General features: G+C 47.2%; 1 protein-coding gene across 2 annotated transcripts in view; it reads right to left on the bottom strand.

The window, feature by feature from the left end:
- Window positions 1-16,631, bottom strand: part of TSC1 (TSC complex subunit 1) — a 684,759-nt gene that overhangs the window by 303,632 nt on the left and 364,496 nt on the right. For both annotated transcript variants that reach the window (XM_069609318.1, XM_069609319.1), the window contains exons 8-11: window positions 3,628-3,782; window positions 2,519-2,607; window positions 2,089-2,188; window positions 850-953 (exon numbers count right to left, since the gene is read on the bottom strand). In XM_069609318.1, coding sequence (XP_069465419.1) covers window positions 850-953; window positions 2,089-2,188; window positions 2,519-2,607; window positions 3,628-3,782 — 448 coding nt within the window. The remainder of the gene's footprint in view (window positions 1-849; window positions 954-2,088; window positions 2,189-2,518; window positions 2,608-3,627; window positions 3,783-16,631) is intronic.

The raw sequence follows: 16,631 nt of genomic DNA on the forward strand, positions 1-16,631 counted from the left end.
AATGGGATTTCTGATGAGGAATTTGCCAGAGAAGAAAAGCAATCCATTGAACTCTTATTCCTCTGCAGACATGATCATAAATATGAACACCTGCTTATCCAATCACACCTCTGAAGCTAAAATGTAGTTGTATTGGAAATCCTGAATGGGTTCCACAAGAGCCACAACTACGGTATCTGCTCTAGCGAACAAGCTAGGTTCTTAAAGTAAGCTACAAATGATTGCAACACAGCAACTATGTCAAATGTGTGGATGCAAACAGTGAGCAGAGCAAGGTCATGTATCATTTGCCCAGCCAACTTTGTATCTTTGATGCACCCCCACACTGTGGTGTGGTAGGCTTAAAGCCTTTCATGGGGTACAAACCCAGCACTGAATTTAACCCAAGTCCATGCGTGAGAAAGCCATTCAACTTGTTACTTGGAATTTGGGAACCTTTAGTTTTGTTGATTTTACAAATTAGGACTACAAATCTCAGAACTGCAATAAAAATAAAAGACTGGACAGTTCTCACACAGAATAGGAACATTTGAGAGCCTCAAACAAACAACGTTGCATCCTTTATGAAGCCTTAGGTTAGGTCTCAATCGGGGAAAACATTCTGAAAAAGTAATTCAAGGGGCTCACACTACAGCTACATCTTAGGACTTCCTACCATACATCGACCAGGATCATATGTACCGGCAGTATGCAAACAGGAGGCGCAACAACTGTGTCATGATCAGATACTGATAAAACAATTTAAAGCCAAGACAAAGGAAAGGTGCCCAGTATGACTAGAGGGCAAGGTAAAGGCACACACAGACTTGTGCAACCACAGGACTCTTGCAAGTCAATAACTGTACTCACCTTTTTCATGTGTGCCCCTGAAACAAGAGGGGTGTGCTCGTCGAGGAGGCCGGGGGGAGGAGGTGAAACAGCAGGAGTTCCAGATGGTGTGCCTTTTCCACATGCTATAAAGGAGGAAGAAGTCAGAAACACTGAATGTTGAGCTGGTGGCTTAGCGGCCTTAACTCCACCCTTTGTCCCGCCCGTCACCCAGACCTCCATTCTCCTGGATACCTTTTGTGTTCACAGCATACATAGGCCAATACAACAATGCTAGCCATTTGGCTGTTCTTAGTGGATTAAAGTCAGACAATTTGCAATATAAAGAAAATGCTATATCAATGAAAGCATTAGAAGGACCAGCTACGTTTAAAGTTGTATAGTGCTTATTAGCATTTCAAAGCGCTAGGGGAAGATACTAAAAGGGATGGTGGGGGTAGGGAGAGACGATGGATAGTAAGCATAGCAGAAAAGAGGAGTGGTGAGTGTCTAAGAGCAGAAAAGGGGGCTCAGAACAGTGAAGAGACATATGGTTTGACTTCATTAATAACCTTGGGGAGCATAGGGAGGTCAGTAGGAAAGTGGGTCCAGGCATGCAATTCTCCCCCCCTTCTGCCACCATGTCCTTGGAGGTTTCCTCTGTCTCCTCCCTCTCCTGAAGTAATTGTTTTGTTCACTTCGAGAGACTAGAAATAATGTTAAATGAATGAAGGGAGGGCAGGGGGTATTGAAAAGTGCACACTCAACCCATTTTCTTAGGCAAATGCCCGTTTTGAACACCAACCACCCTAAATGTAGCAAAGTGCAGACTAACACTCCTGGCTCAGGACTGGTGAGATCTAGGCTGCAGAGCCAAAGGTCCTGACCCCAAACTGCTTGGGTGGGTGCCCCACAAAGGCTGTCATTGCATTGTGGCCTGGTGTGGAAGCAGTGGCGGTTGCAGAACTGCCAGTTTCCCTCTAGGGTTAGGCTCTTGATTGGCAGAGGGTGGGTAAGCAAATGTGCTTTGGGGCACTTCCACCCATTAACTATATAGTTAGGGTAGGTGTTCGTAATCCCTGTGATTTAGAGAGGAGTAGAAAGTCACATGACCAAAAAACACTTCTTGCAAGCAGTAAAGAAAGCCTATCACAGTGACTATTAAATTCTTGAGGGAATTTAGTATCTGGAAGTCTGAACATTTGGTGAGCAATTCTCAAGTTGACAAAGTGAATGTGACACCACGGAGTGACAGATCCAAGGCTACCAGAGGATACATACCAGGTGTGCTGGTAATTTTGTTAGGACGAGCAGACAAAGTCACTGGTGAGGTGGGTGGGGTGCTCATTCCACAAAGTGTGGTAGGGCTCCAGAGAGAATCCTGCAGGTGAGAGGAGCAAACATTAAAAGGAAACAACTTGGCTGGAGCAAAGACTGCATTCAAGGATTTGCAAAGAACCAAAGTCATGTTCTAGATTAACACAAAAGAAGGTTAACCGAGTACGTGAAGCATTTAAGAACAGGGTTCTGTACATATTCTGGTATACCATGGAAGAATGCGGACATCGCAGCTATGTTGCCTAGTGAGAATTTACATTTTCCGAGGGCACTACAGCAACTCCTGTCGGCTCACTAGAAAGAAGCAGAAAAAAATAACATTTCAAATAAACCAACTTTACTCCACCCCAATTCACAACACAAAACAAATCACCTGCTGTGGCTCAGATGGCGGAGTAGTTTGGCAATGGAGTGGTGCAGGCACTTGTGAGAGGTTTGCTCGGGGAGTGGAGGTGATGCTTCCTAAAAAAAGACAAGACCGGTAGCTTTTGTTTAAACAATATGATTAAGGGTCAACTTGCCACAAGCAACCTCGACTGAGTCAGTTTGCATTGCAGCAATAGGAATTCAAATAACCAAACATTTTCAAATGCACAACCTAGAAACCAATTGAAAAAAACCTAAAATAAAAGTCCATGTCTTATCTTTTAAAACCGTAACATTGCTTGATAACTGAAGACATCTCATGTGATGCATTCCATCCAGTTATTATACACATTTCATTTTATTGGATGCTTGTGCTGCTCTAAAAGTAGACCTTTTGGGTTTCAGAAAGTATAGTTTAAAACCAATGACCCAGTGGAAGCAAAGCATGTGAGATAGGAGGTGGCTCTGGTCGGCATAATAAATGAACCATTAACAGAAGAGCTGCGCTAATTTCCCCTATCGAACATTCAACATCTTAACCACAAACTGTAATAAACTTTCTGCTATAGCCCAACATATCTGCTCCCAGCTGTATGAGCTGTGGCCAGGTGCAAACTGGCATGGATTGAGACATTGAACATTACGTTTGTAGTTATTGATGCTGTGGGCATTTACCAAACACCAGAAGCATGATTACCCTCAACATACATAGTGACTCTAAATTACATTGAGCTAACGTGCTCGCATCAAGCAGCAAAGAAAATGTAGAAGAGTTCATAAAGCACTGCCCCCCACGCCAGTACAATTACAATCCCAACTCTAGACTGAAGCCTGAATTTAAGTTACATTTTCAATGCAAGTCTCAGTTTGAATAATGTGTAGATGAATTTCCCAAATCAACCACAGATTATATAGAAGGATTTTAGGGTAATATGGGCTCCTCTCCTCAACTAAAATCTGAAATCCTAGCTTACACCGTCCCACCCAGCTGCCCCCTCTGCCAAAAAACTAAATATCAAGAAAGGGCTGCGGTCTCCCAAAAGAAATGAAAGACTGGGCTCCTCCAAAAGAGGTCCAGGCATGATGTGGTCTGGAATGGAGACATGATGCTCTTACCGTATCTGCTGTTTCTATCAGTGTAGGGGCTGATGCCAATGTCACGGCAGGGGACTTGCAGAGGAGAGAAGCCACCTTCAAAGGAGGCTTCTGTGGGGTCCAGGGAGATTTTGCCACATTCTATCACCACGTCATGAGTCTCCAGTCTCTTCCATCTGGCAAGATTACACATTTACTGAGATTTGAATAAAATGCAGGATAACAGGTTCTATGTCATAACATCCCGCAAAAACAACAACTGAAAATGAAGCAGTAAAAAAAAAAAAAAAAGCATTTTACACTGAAAGTAATCTAAACAGTAAAAATAGACATTTTAAATTAAGAAATTACATATCACTAGTCCACCATGAACCACCAAGGATACTTGGCACAACATGGTCCCTTGCACACACCACACTCGGAAGAGAATTAACATCTACCAGATCATAAATCAATGGCAATACAGGAGACCATCGAAGGACAGTGTTTTCCCTGGCACCACCAGGAGGCCCGACTAAAGTCCAAGCAGACCAGTGTCAGGATTGGTTCACTTCAAAAGCACCAGTGTCGATACAGGTCTCCCCTAGGTTCTCCAATCTTAGTCTCAGGGCTTTAAACAAGCAGCTGCTTCTTTGCCACAGTTCACCTTCAGCAGGCTAGAGCACCTGGTCTACTGCTTAGGCCCAGAGTAATATGTTTCTGATCCCTGGCATTAGGACGCCTTTTGGTTGTCCTTTGTTAACTATCCATAGAAGCCAGGGACTTTTGACAGAGTTTTAAACCCTTTACACTGTTAAAATGGATTTCTAAAACCTGGCCTGGTGGACAGACTTTAGGAGGCCACCCTAGTTATAGTGAACAGGCGAACTCTGGGGTTAGCCAAACCCAAATCAAGCTAAGCATGGGGTCAACAAAGCTTAGTCTTAGGAGAAAGTGAGTGGTGTCAGGGGTCCAAAATGAGACCACACCGTGAAGCACACAATTCAATTTAGACAGACAAGTACAAAAATACTATATGTTTATTATAGGCCCAAAACACATTAAGAAATAAAATAGGTAGTGAGTAATACCACACAATACTCAATTATTAACCCCTTAAGTTCGGAGGACAGGTATCTTGTCATCTGCACTCCGCGCTACTCACCTCTGGGGGCGGGGTGGATCGCCCCCACTTGCTTGCTGCGCTGCTCCCCCTGACCCTCAGGCTGTGAAGGGGAAGACCTCCCCTTCTGTGCCGGGGGGCGGGGGGGAGGGAGGGGTCTGGGTGCAGCCGTGATGACATCATCGGGAAATTAAATTTAAAAGGCGTCTACATGAACATTTCGCAGACACGTGCTGCTCTGGCATTTGTAGCCCAATTTCCTTGAGTGAGGGCTCGAGTGAGGGCCGAGTGAGACTCTGCCCTTTACAACAAGATTCACTCAAGAGGAGGATTGCTGCTCGGATTGGCTTGGGGGCATCAGTGGACAGGCCCTCTGCCTGTGGGAACCAGCCCCCTTACCAGGGATGGGCAGACCCTTGCTGCTTCCCTGGGGGGCAAAATCGGGGTTCTGGCTCCATTTCGGCACCCCTGGGAAGCAGCAAGGACCACTAGGCCACCAGCCATATGATCTTGGAGGTGGGGTCGCCGAGGGGGGGGGGGGGGCACCACAGGCCAATCCACCAACACCCTCAACACCCAACAAATGCCAACAAGATGGCATAAAGTTAAGTTGTTTTGCCTTCTTGGGGGCGCAAATTAGTGCTGTTTTACCCCCCCCCCCCAAGGACGGCAAAATAACAGGGCAATTTTGCCAGAGGCATACTTGAGGTCATCAGGGTGCTTGCCCTATGCCTGTAGGGACAACCATGCCCCCCCCACCCAGGAAAGACCCACATGTGGGGCAGATTTATTCTGCTTCTGGGTGGCAGGGGGGGAGGGCTAAAGAATTGAGGGTCTGGTCCCATTTTGCTGACCCAGGGAGTAGTAAGGAGCACTAAGCCACCAGGGAAAGGATTTGGGGGTTAGGGGCTGTTTCACCCGTTGCAGCACCCCCGGCTGTCCTAGAGCTCTGGCTGGATGCGTTACAGCTTCTCCCTCCAGTGAGGGATGGGTACCCTGCCGGGGATTACTGGGACCGCTGCTGATTTGGGGAACAGTTGTCCCACATGGGAGACGGGCACTAGAGGCTGCACCCCTGGCTGTCCTGGAGCTCTGGCTGGGCAGCATTACAGCTTTTCTCTCCAGGGATTGAATGCTGCTGGACTTGGGGATGGTCAACCCACAAGGGAGATAGGCGCCCAAGGCCGGGTACATCACCCCCTGCCATCCCAGAGCTCTGGCTGGGCTGCATTACAGCCTTCCCCTCCACGGAGGGGTGCGAACCCTGCCGGGGCTCCCTGGGACCGCCACTGTCGGGTGACCCTTTTTCTTTTCCACCTAGGTGAGCGTACTCACGCATGCGAGGTACCGTTTTCATCGGGACACCTGTGGAAACATGGAAGGTAGGACATGTGTTGTTGCCACAATGGGTGGTTTGCTTTATTTTGAACTTTGCTGGGCCTTGTGGTCTCCTGGTCTCAACCACTCAACTCCTCCTTCTTGGAGACTTCAACATCCACCTGGATGATTCCCGTCCTTCCTTTGGACTCTTTCGCGACCTTTGCAACCCTCTATTCTCCCCTCTGGCCAGACTCACTCTGCAGGGCCCACTATGGATTTTCTGATCTCCTCAGACCTTCCCCTTTCCATCCCTCTCACCACCCCTCTCTCCTGGAGGGATCACTTTCTCCTTTCCGCCCAGCTCACCCTCTCTACCCCTCAGGCCAAGACAACTCCATCACTGCCACCCACCTTCTCAGTCATCCGACCCATGAAGCGCTCGTCAGTTGAGACCTTCGCCGCCACTTTCTCAACCCCCCCACCGCCTCTGGCTGACTCAAACCCTGATACAGCCCTTTCCATGCTCCACTCTCCTATAGCCGATACTCTCTATGTTTTTGCCACCATCTTGAGGATCCACCTGAAGCCCAAAGCCAAGTGCAACTCCTGGTACGACTCAGACCTCGTCACCCTTAAACGCAAGTGAAGGGGGACAGAGGAAATGGCGCACTTCATGTACATCCTCTGACAAACTGGCCTGCTGTCTGCTCCAAAGGCAATACCAGCTCTCTGTCCTCACCAAAAAGTGAGCTCACATCCAAGACCGCATCTCTGTGGAATCTAACAACTCGGCTGAACTCTTTAAAATCTGCAAGGAACTGGCCAATCCTGCCGCAGTCTACCTCTCCTGTCCCTTCCCAGGCCCTCTGCACGGCACTGGCTTCTTATTTAATCTCTAAAACTCAGGGCATCCTGTCCTCCCTCTCCTCCTCTCCCCTTCCTCCCTCTCCCCCTGCGCTTCCTCTGGCCCTTCAGCCACCTCTCCTCCTCTGCCTTTCCCCTGTTCTCCCCAGACGAGTTTTCTAGCCAAGTGCGATCTATGAAAGTCGCGTAAAAGGTTCATCCCTGTTCCTCCAAAACCATCAAGGACCACATTGACTCCCTGGCTGACTTCTGCAACCACTCTTTCGCCACTGGAGTCTTCCCTTCTCCCCTGAGGCACTCCCTTGTGCACCCTCAGAAACCCTCTGCCGACCCATCCTGCCGGGCTAACTAACGCCCAATCTCCATCACTCCTTTCCTGGGTAAATTCTTGGAAAAGCTGGCCATCTCCCAGATCAAACTTCACACTAAATCTGTTGGTTGTCTCCATGATCATCAATCTGGCTTCAGAGCTACCAGAAGCACAGGAACTGCTCTCTTCAACATCCGTGAAGACCTGCTCTCCAACCTTTATTCCAACACCCCCTGTGTCCTCATCTTACTTGATCCCTCTTCTGCCTTTGAAACGGTGAACCATGCCATCCTGATCAACTGTCTGTGATAACCTGGGGATCACTGGTCAGGCCCTGGCATGGCTGACTTCTTTCCTCTCTGATCGACTCTTCCAGGTTCAACTTGGGTCCTTCCTCTCCTCCATCTGTGGTGTTCACCAGGGGTCTAAACTCTCCCTGGCTGTTCAACCAATACCTGCCACTTCTTGCCCACTGCATTGCAGCGCTTTGCCCCCAACTTCCAGTGCTATGCGGATGGCCACCCATTTTCAGGCTACCCTCAGCCACCTCGTCTTCCTCTCTCATCTCTGAGTGTCCGCCATCCAGGAGTTGTGTGCCGTCAATGATCTCTGCCTTAATGCCAGAAAGACAGATTCTCCTCATCGGCACACCCACTCCCACCTTTCCTGTCATTCTCTGGCTAGCCTCTCTTGGCCCTCTTCCTGCTCCTCTTCATCTTCATCTTCGACTCCACACTCCTCCTCCTCTCACATCTCGGACGTCTCTAAGAAGTCACACTACCAGCTACACCTCCTCAAAGGTAGTCTTCCTTTCCTCTCCTTCCCCCAGAAACTCATTGTCGCCAGAGCTCTGGTTCGCTCTAGCCGGGACTTTTGCAACAGCCTCTTTTTAAATCTGCCTGCTTCTACTCTCCGCCCTCTGCAACTCATCCAGAACAGGACTGAGAGACTTGTCCTTGACCTCAAGCCCAGGGACCGTATCTCTCCAGGACTGAAATCTCTGCACTTGCTCCCAGTGGCTGCAAGGATTAAGTTCAAAACCCTCTGCATTGTCCACAAGGCCTTCTGGGGCCTGGGGCCTCAATACCTTCAACTCCCTCTTCCCAAATATCTTCCTTCTCAAGCTCTTTGCTCATCCGCCTCCAACTCCCTCAGAGTCAGTCGCTTCTCCAAGCAATGAGTTGGTGGTAGATGTTTCTTCAGCTGGGGCCTCCCCCTGGAACAGCCTCCCTGAAACTGGAGGAGAATCATCTCTGGTTCTGGAAGCACCTCAAAACCGCTCTTTGCTTCTGCCTTTTCTCCTCCTCTCTCCTGCAGACTTCCTGGCTGAAACTGAAACTGCACTGGTTACCTGGCCACCCTCTGATCTTGGGCCCAGGGCCTCTCCCCCGTCAGTGGCACACCTGCACTGCCTTCCTGGTAATTCCCGCACACGGGGACTGTTTCCTGTAACCTTACAGTCCCACTATCAGCACTTTACACCGGATGTCTGCACTTACCCTTGCACTTGCCACCTGCTGGCCGTACTTTTACTTTGTGTTATTTATTTTATTATCCCATGTACTGTACTGTCCCTTCACCCTTCCCCCAGCACTTTCCCCTTTCCCCCTTCCAATGCCCTTGCGTGATCTGAATGACACCTGGCCTAGTAGGATCGTTGTCTGTCTTCCCTTCTTCCCGCCTCCCTTGCCTCGTCGCGCCTTAAAATACTTCTGTATAGGCATGTTATAAATGTCATATCATATCTTTGGAATCTTCTCAGACAGGGTGTCTTATCAGAAACGCATGGGGGTCCCTGTTTTCCTTGGTGGCTGCGACACCCCAGGCCCAAATCTGTGGTTTGTCCTCAAAGTCAAATCCAGTCTTCCACAGTGGTTTAGCCTTTTCCCTTTGCGCCCAGATCAGTGCACCCACACATGCGAGGTAACGTTTTTATCGGGACACCTGTGGGAACGTGGGAAGGTAAGACATGTGTTTTCTCTTGATAAAGTTTTCATACATTTCCTACTGCACTTTGTTACACAACCCTTTAATTTCCCAAATGTGACTTACATTTAGTTGTTGCTTTAGGTCTGTATGCTTTTGTAACCTGCGCAAGTCACCTACCCTGCAAAAGGTCTGCCTCTGCTCTTTCAAAAATGTATGCTTGCCATCCTTCACCACATTACAGATTTCCTTATTTCCAAATGCCAAGTATGTCTGTTTAGGCCGTAGCCATAAAAATCCTGTGTACCATGACTTAGTTTTTGGCTCGTCGTATTGCTTGTTTTATGAAAAATTAATCAAAAAAAGAATTGCGATTTCCTAACTTGAAGGGTCAGGGGAATGTCGCGGGGCACTGCTTTTCTCAATATTCACAGAAACCATTACCTTACAAGTTCAAACATGTCAAGCACATACTTTTTTCCTGTTACTTTTCCAATCTCCACCACCCCCTAAATATGGGAATTTTAGGTACATACCTGTTTTCTGACCTGCGCAAATGACCCCCTTCCTGAACTTGGAATAACCATTTTTTCATGTCCCATTGAGCTTTGACCCTCCTCTTCCATTCCGTCCAAGCAGGTCATTAAATAAAAAGGGAAAAATCGCCTACCTCCCAAAATTGATGGCAACCTGTTCTTGGAAGTTTGGAAAATGGGGAATTCTGAACTGCAAACCATTTATTCCTAGCTCTTATAAGAAAAAAAAACGGGCTTCTTTCTACATTATTTAATTGGCATTTACTGAAAAAACATAACATTGTCACTTTTTTGTTACTTTCTCACATCCATCTACAGAACATTTTTGGAGGAGTTATTACCGCCTACATGTGGGAAGAAAAGGGTGCAAATTTGGCCAGGATATCAGTTGTAACACAAAAGTTATAAGTTATTGAATGCAACATACCCAAATGTGCAAAACTGCTGAGGGCTCTGCACTAGGAGTGAAAACCCTCAGCAGTTAAGGGTGACTGTATATGTTGATCCCCTTAGGTTTGTGGGCATGCATACAGTAAACTAGACAACTAAAGATAAGTAGTGCTGCAGTAGAATGAAACCAATTGACAAGAATGATGCCCTAACTTTAGAAGTCCAATCCCTATAATGAAAGGGGCCTTGCGTCCAAAAGTCAGAAAGCTTCTGCTTAGGGTAAGGGACTGATTGATGTTGGAAGTGTTCTTGTGGTGAAAATGTGCCAGAAGATATTATGACGATATTACAGGTCAGTAAAACTATATTCCTAGGTTTTCTTATTTAAATACAAGCTTTTGGAGCAGCCAATCAAAAAGATGGAATAACCAACATCTAAGTTTCATTCTAAGGAGAACAGGGGGAGGTGAATATCAATCACTTACACCCCCCCCCACCCACAACCATTTTCACAGGTGACTAGATGCATCTATTGGTTGTCGCTTGAAGTAGGTTTTCCCCACCGGTGGTTCCAGTGCAGAGGTCTACGGGTTAAAGGATTTCTCCGGTCGGCTGCTGGTGCAGAATTCCTGATTCACTGAAGCACGACTCTCTGGACACTTCATAGGACACAGGGAAGAGACTTCCACTGGCTCAACGCAAAGTGACCATGGCAGGCATCTCTCCAGTAGCGGTCGAATTTCCAGAACAGGATCCTTTGAAGCTGGGAAGGTGAAACTTGGCAGGAAGGAGACTTATGGTACGAGCTGGTCTATTCAGGAGTCGTCCACGGATCTTCAGTCGGCTGCTCTTCTACACAGGATATTTGGCTCCAATGCTCATCTGATTAAACTGCTGCAGGAATCCTCTTCTCCTAAATCTTGGCTGGAAGCAAGCCCATCAATTCCGCGAAAGCAGCAGTTTCCATGTAATGGAATTTCCTGACCCGAGAATGCAACAATATTGCCAAAGGACAAGCGAAAAATCTCTTGGCACTAGCCACGTTTAGTAGCCAGATGCGGCAAATGCCAAAATGTATACTAAAAATAAAGTAAAAATGTTATATACTGCCACCAGCTTGTCTTTAGGCAGATATAAAACTAATACATTCCAAGCATAAAGACTAGGGAGATGCAAAAGTATCCCCACTGCACTGTAAGATGCTGTGTGCACGGTCAAAAAACTACCAAAAAGGTAAAAAGGCAAAAAGGGAAAGTTTCCCAGTACTGATAGTCTGAAGGAATGATCAGTTTCCCCACAAAAAATGACCAAATGACCAGGAGAGTAAAGAGGAAGGTTTCCCTTCCCTGTAAAAAAAAAAAAAAGAAAAAAAAGTCAGTACAGGTTCAAAAACTAAAATCAAAAGGTTTGGGGGTCATAAAATGGAGGGAAAGTTGCCTACAGAGAAATCTTTCCGAACACTTCCCACCCCCCCACCAACAGACTAGGTATGGTGCAGGGCTCATAATTCACCCCTGGATACTTTCCTGTTTCAGTCGGTTACACATTCTGGACAGACCATCAGCATTGCTATGTTGTGCACCTGGCCTATGCTCAACAGTCAAGTCAAAGCCTTGAATGCTTATGGACCACCTAGGCAACTCCATGTTCATTATGGTCAGTCTGCACAGTCAAGTAAGTCCCAAAGAGGTAGGGTCTTAGCTTCTGAAGGCCCCACACTAGGGAAAAACATCTGTTCACAGTCTACCCCCCCACCTAAGCTCTCGGTCCTTAAACTGGCAACTCAAAGCATATAGGATGTTCCCTGCCTTTGTCATGAACTGTGAAAGGACAGCACCTAGAACATGCCAGTGTATCTGTAGCAGACAGTTCACCCCCGGAGGGTTATCTTGGTGCTTTTGACAGAGTAACAGATGTTTATTTTTACCCAACTTAATGGTACTCATGGGATCGACCTCAGAAGGATGAAGGGCTGAGTGGGCCTGTTGAGATTCGAAACTGTGGCCATGAGGTCAAACGCAGGCCCCAGTAAACCACAGACCAGACGTTGTCAGAGGCATCGGTCTGCACTATAAAAGGTCTCTAATAATCAGGTTGCCTGAGAACAGGGGCCTGACAAAGGTCTTGGAAGGCCTTGTCACACTCCAGACCAAGAAACGTGCTCCGGTTTGTTAGGAATTGGAGGGCAGTCAGAAGGGAAGCTATGATTCCATAGTCCGACATGATGTTTCTGTGGGTCCCAATGAGGCCTAGAAAAGTCCTCAAGTGGGTTTTGGGGGTTTCCCAGATTTATACCGCCTGTACTATGCTGGGAAGAGGCTGAATCTTGCCCCACCAACCTCATGCCCAAGGTAGGTCACTGCACCCTGACCAATCTGGCACCTTTTATGGTCCGGTGGGCATGCCCAACACACATTTCCAGGTGCCTCACCCGTTCCTCCGAAGTAGGGCTGAAAACTTCTACATCGTCCAGATAAGTAACGCAGAATTTATCCAACCCATTCAGGACATGGTTGACTAACCTTTCAAAAGTGGCAGGTGCACTCTTCATATCAAAGGGTATTACTGTGAACTGGTTAAGTCCCTCACGTGTTGAAAATGCAGTCTTCTTTGATTTGTGTCAGGGCTATTTGCCAATCCCCTGCAGTAAGGCCAAAAGGTATTAAGGTACTTTGCAGCACCTAGCTTGCACACTAATTTGTTTGTGGATGGGGATGACATCTGTCTTGGTGACAGCATTCAGTGCGCTGAAGTCCACACAGAATTCCAAGTCAGATGTGCCTGCTTTTGATACAACCACAGGACTGGACAAAAGACTAGAGGGCTACATCACCCCAGACCCAACATTTTGTTGACCTCTATCCTAATACACGATCTTACTGGGGCTGAAGAACTACACCTCCTAAACTTGGTAGGTCCACCAACGCCAATGACAAAGTCCTGCTCACACCAAAGTGTTGATCCTGGAATTAGGGAAAACAAGGGGGGAAATTGCCTCAAAGCTTTCACCTCACCTTGCTGTTGTAGGGTCAGTTGAGGAGACACTAGGCCACCCTCAAAGCCATAAGGAGGACTGCCCAGGATCATGTCAGAGAGAGACTCCGATTTCTAGGTCTCCCTTTCTGAAACCAGGAGCAGAGCTCCCATTTTATCCCCTAGGACAAAACCTTTCAACCTATTCATAGGGAACTCTATGGGAGCCTTTCTAGGGCTTCCAAGGCCCACAGGATAGGTTTTTTCTTCCTTTAAAAAAAAACAAACTTTAACTTGCACAGGTGGAGAGCGTTACAAAACCAGGCATTTCCATATTGAAAGAATGACAAAGGTATCACATAGAACCGCATGACTACAGCACCACACATACATTATCTTCTGTTACATTTATATCTTCCTCCACAATTTTATTCACCAAATATTGTCGGAAGCCATCCAATATGTCTCTTATTCGACTGGCCGGCATTACCAAGCTAGTGCAGATTTCCTCATTATCATTCGCCCAGGTCATATCATCGATCCATTTCTCAACTGTGGGGGCCGCTGCACACTTCCATCGCATCAGGATAGCTCTCTTGGCCAGTAGAAGTCCAATATTTACCAATTTACGCATCAAAGGATTCAGTTTATTCACATATCCCTATATGCATTTTGAGTGGTCTAATGCCATGGGCTGGTCCACCATCTCCAGACCTTGGCATACCTTGTCCCAATATTCCGACAATACCCGACAGGAGCACAACATGTGTATTAAATCAGCCTCCCCTGCCTAACATAGGGGGCATTTCCCGTCCAATTTGGGGTACATTTTCTTGAGGCAGCTGGTGTAAAATGTACTTTTGAAGTGTATTGACCTTTATCTGGAATTTAACGATATCTGCCTAGTAAGCATACATACTTGCAACCAATATGGGTCAGTAAATGTGACTCCCAGGTCCCTCTCCCAGGCCCCTCAAATGTCAGTTTGTTCCTCTCTGGCCCCGTCTGCTAGCTTATATAGTGCTGAAGCAGACTTCTTTGTTGTATCTGAGGTCAGTATGTAGTGGAGACTCTGGCGAGATGCCGGCTCCCGGAAGAACTCTGACCACGTCGATGAAACTGCTGACCGAAGGCGCCAATACTGAAGCTTCTGAAGAAGGGTATCCCCCACATATGCTTTAATTGTGTCCCAAGTTACAAACACACCTTCATGGAATAAATATCCCAGTTTCAGCACGCCCACCCTGCTACAATGTGTTCACAATACCTTGTCCCTAGATTGCCCATGGTAGGACGCATCCCAAATTGGCAAGGCTCGACTGCATAATACTGTATCCTTGGGCTGTTTGACTAGTTTGGACCATGCCTCCCGTGTAACTGACACCGGGTCAAGTTGATTGACATTACTCCGTGTACCAGCAGCCAGTTCATGTAGCAGTGTTCCCATCGCTTCCCCCGTCTTTCCAATCCAACATGCCATGTGTATGGTCCCAATACGCTGCATAACATGCTTGAGCAGCAAGGTAAAACAGCTCGAAGTCTGGTGCTGCCAACCCTCCCAATTCATACAGTCGTGTGAGGCGCTTCCAACTAACCCTTATCTCCCCCTGCCATACAAATGATGTGCAAGGTCCAGTTAGTTTTGTGAAAAAGGCTCTACCCGGCCATAATGCGATATTGCTGAAGAAATGAAAATGTTTGGGTAAAATGATCATTTTTACTAGTGCCACCCGTCCCAACAGGGAGAAAGGGATCTGGTTCCACCGTTCCAGTTTGGTACACAGCACCACAACCAACGGATCGTAATTGAGAGACTTCACAGGGGTCGCAGACCTAGCAATCGCAACTCCGACATTTTATATGTTGACGTGCCCATCTCAGACCCAACAAGTCCCCTCTTTCAGGCGTGCAGTCCGTTAGCGGGAAGATCTGACTTTCTACTATTCAGGCATAGTCCATAATATTTCCCGAACCCGTGAACCTCAGCCAATATTCTCTACAGATACCTCCCAGGGTTCCTGACATACCTCAGGATATAATCTGTATGTAGGGTTAGGAGTTGAACCTTCCCAGATATGTTGTTCCCAGCACAGACATGCCAAGCCTTCATAAGGTCTGCCAAGGGCACAATTACCAGCACAAACAGCAATGGCGATAGTGGGCATCCCTGTCAGGTACCTCCCGCTAATGCCAGTATCGGTGAGTGCACTACATTCATACACTCTAGCATACGGCTGCGTATATAAAATGTGTACCCATTATACAAAGTTTGGTCCAAACAAATGTAGTTGTGTAGAACCCTAAAAAAGAAAGGCCAGTAAACTGTCGAATGCTTTCTGCATGTCCAAGGACACAGCAACCCCCTCTAGATCCTGAGGTATCCTTGCCATAATATTTTACAGCCGGCGAATATTGGATGCCGTCGATCTCCGAAATATAAACCCTGTCTGATCTTTGTGTACCATATAGGGCATTAGCGGATTGAGTCTGGTAGCCAGAATTTTCGCAAATATTTTTGCATCAGTGTTCATCAAGGACAGCGGTCGATACGATCTGCAATCCTCTGGAGGTTTACCCGGTTTTAGTAAAGTGTTAACCACTTTGCGCATCGATTCTGGCAGAGTGCCAATTTCCAATGCCTACGCCCATACCTTTAATAGACCGGGAGATAACATCTATACATTCTTCATAGAACTCTGCTCCGAGGCAGTCCGAGCCCAGGCCTTCCCTCCCGGCAGGTTCCTGATCGTTTCCTCAATCTCACTCAACGTTCTCGGTTCCTCCAGCGTGGTGCGAGCTACTGCCGACAGGAGGGTTGGGGGTATCTTAGCTAAGTATTAGTCAATTTCGTCCCCCGAAGCCACATTCAGATGCGTGGGGGAGGTACAGACTCTTGTAGAAATCATAAAACACCTTGCTTACCTCTTCTGTTTTATTGACCACCATACCGTATGCCCTTGTAATGCACAGGATGTTAGTGCTGCCCAACTCACAGCAGATAGTTTGCACTAACAGTTTCCCCAGCCTCTCCTGCTCTCCATATCGGCACGATGCCACTGGATTATCAAAGTACTGCAACTCTCTAACCACTGCATCCCGATATTTATCTAAATAGATCTCAATATCCCTGCTGACCTGTGGTGAGGGGGTCCCAGCGTACTCTGCTTGCAACCACGCTAATGTTTCCTTGCAACTTTTTAATTCCACCCTAATATTGCGTAACACCCTGAATTCAGTAGACATTGCAACACCCCTTATATATACTTTGAATGCCTGCCCGAGAATAGCTTGCGTGGTTACCGAGCCTTCCTTATTCTCAAACTAGCCATTTATATGTTGCGCCATACTGTACCGGAAGACAGGGTCCATTAGGGATGCAGCCTTTAAGCGCCACTGTGGTCGCTGGGCCATACCACCCGGAATGCTCAATGAGAGTAACATTGGGGAGTGATCGGAAAGGTTTCTGAGCAGTATGTGGCACTCGGGTCACCCAGTTCACTAGCTTATGGGATGCCAGCCAGTAATCAATGCGTGAATTCATATCGTGCACCGATGAATAGAAAGTAAAAGCGCAGCACGCACAGTGGAGTAGGTGCCACGCATC

Source organism: Ambystoma mexicanum, chromosome 8, assembly GCF_040938575.1.
Source record: "Ambystoma mexicanum isolate Mex_15411 chromosome 8, UKY_AmexF1_1, whole genome shotgun sequence".
Classification (NCBI taxonomy): Eukaryota; Metazoa; Chordata; class Amphibia; order Caudata; family Ambystomatidae; genus Ambystoma; species Ambystoma mexicanum.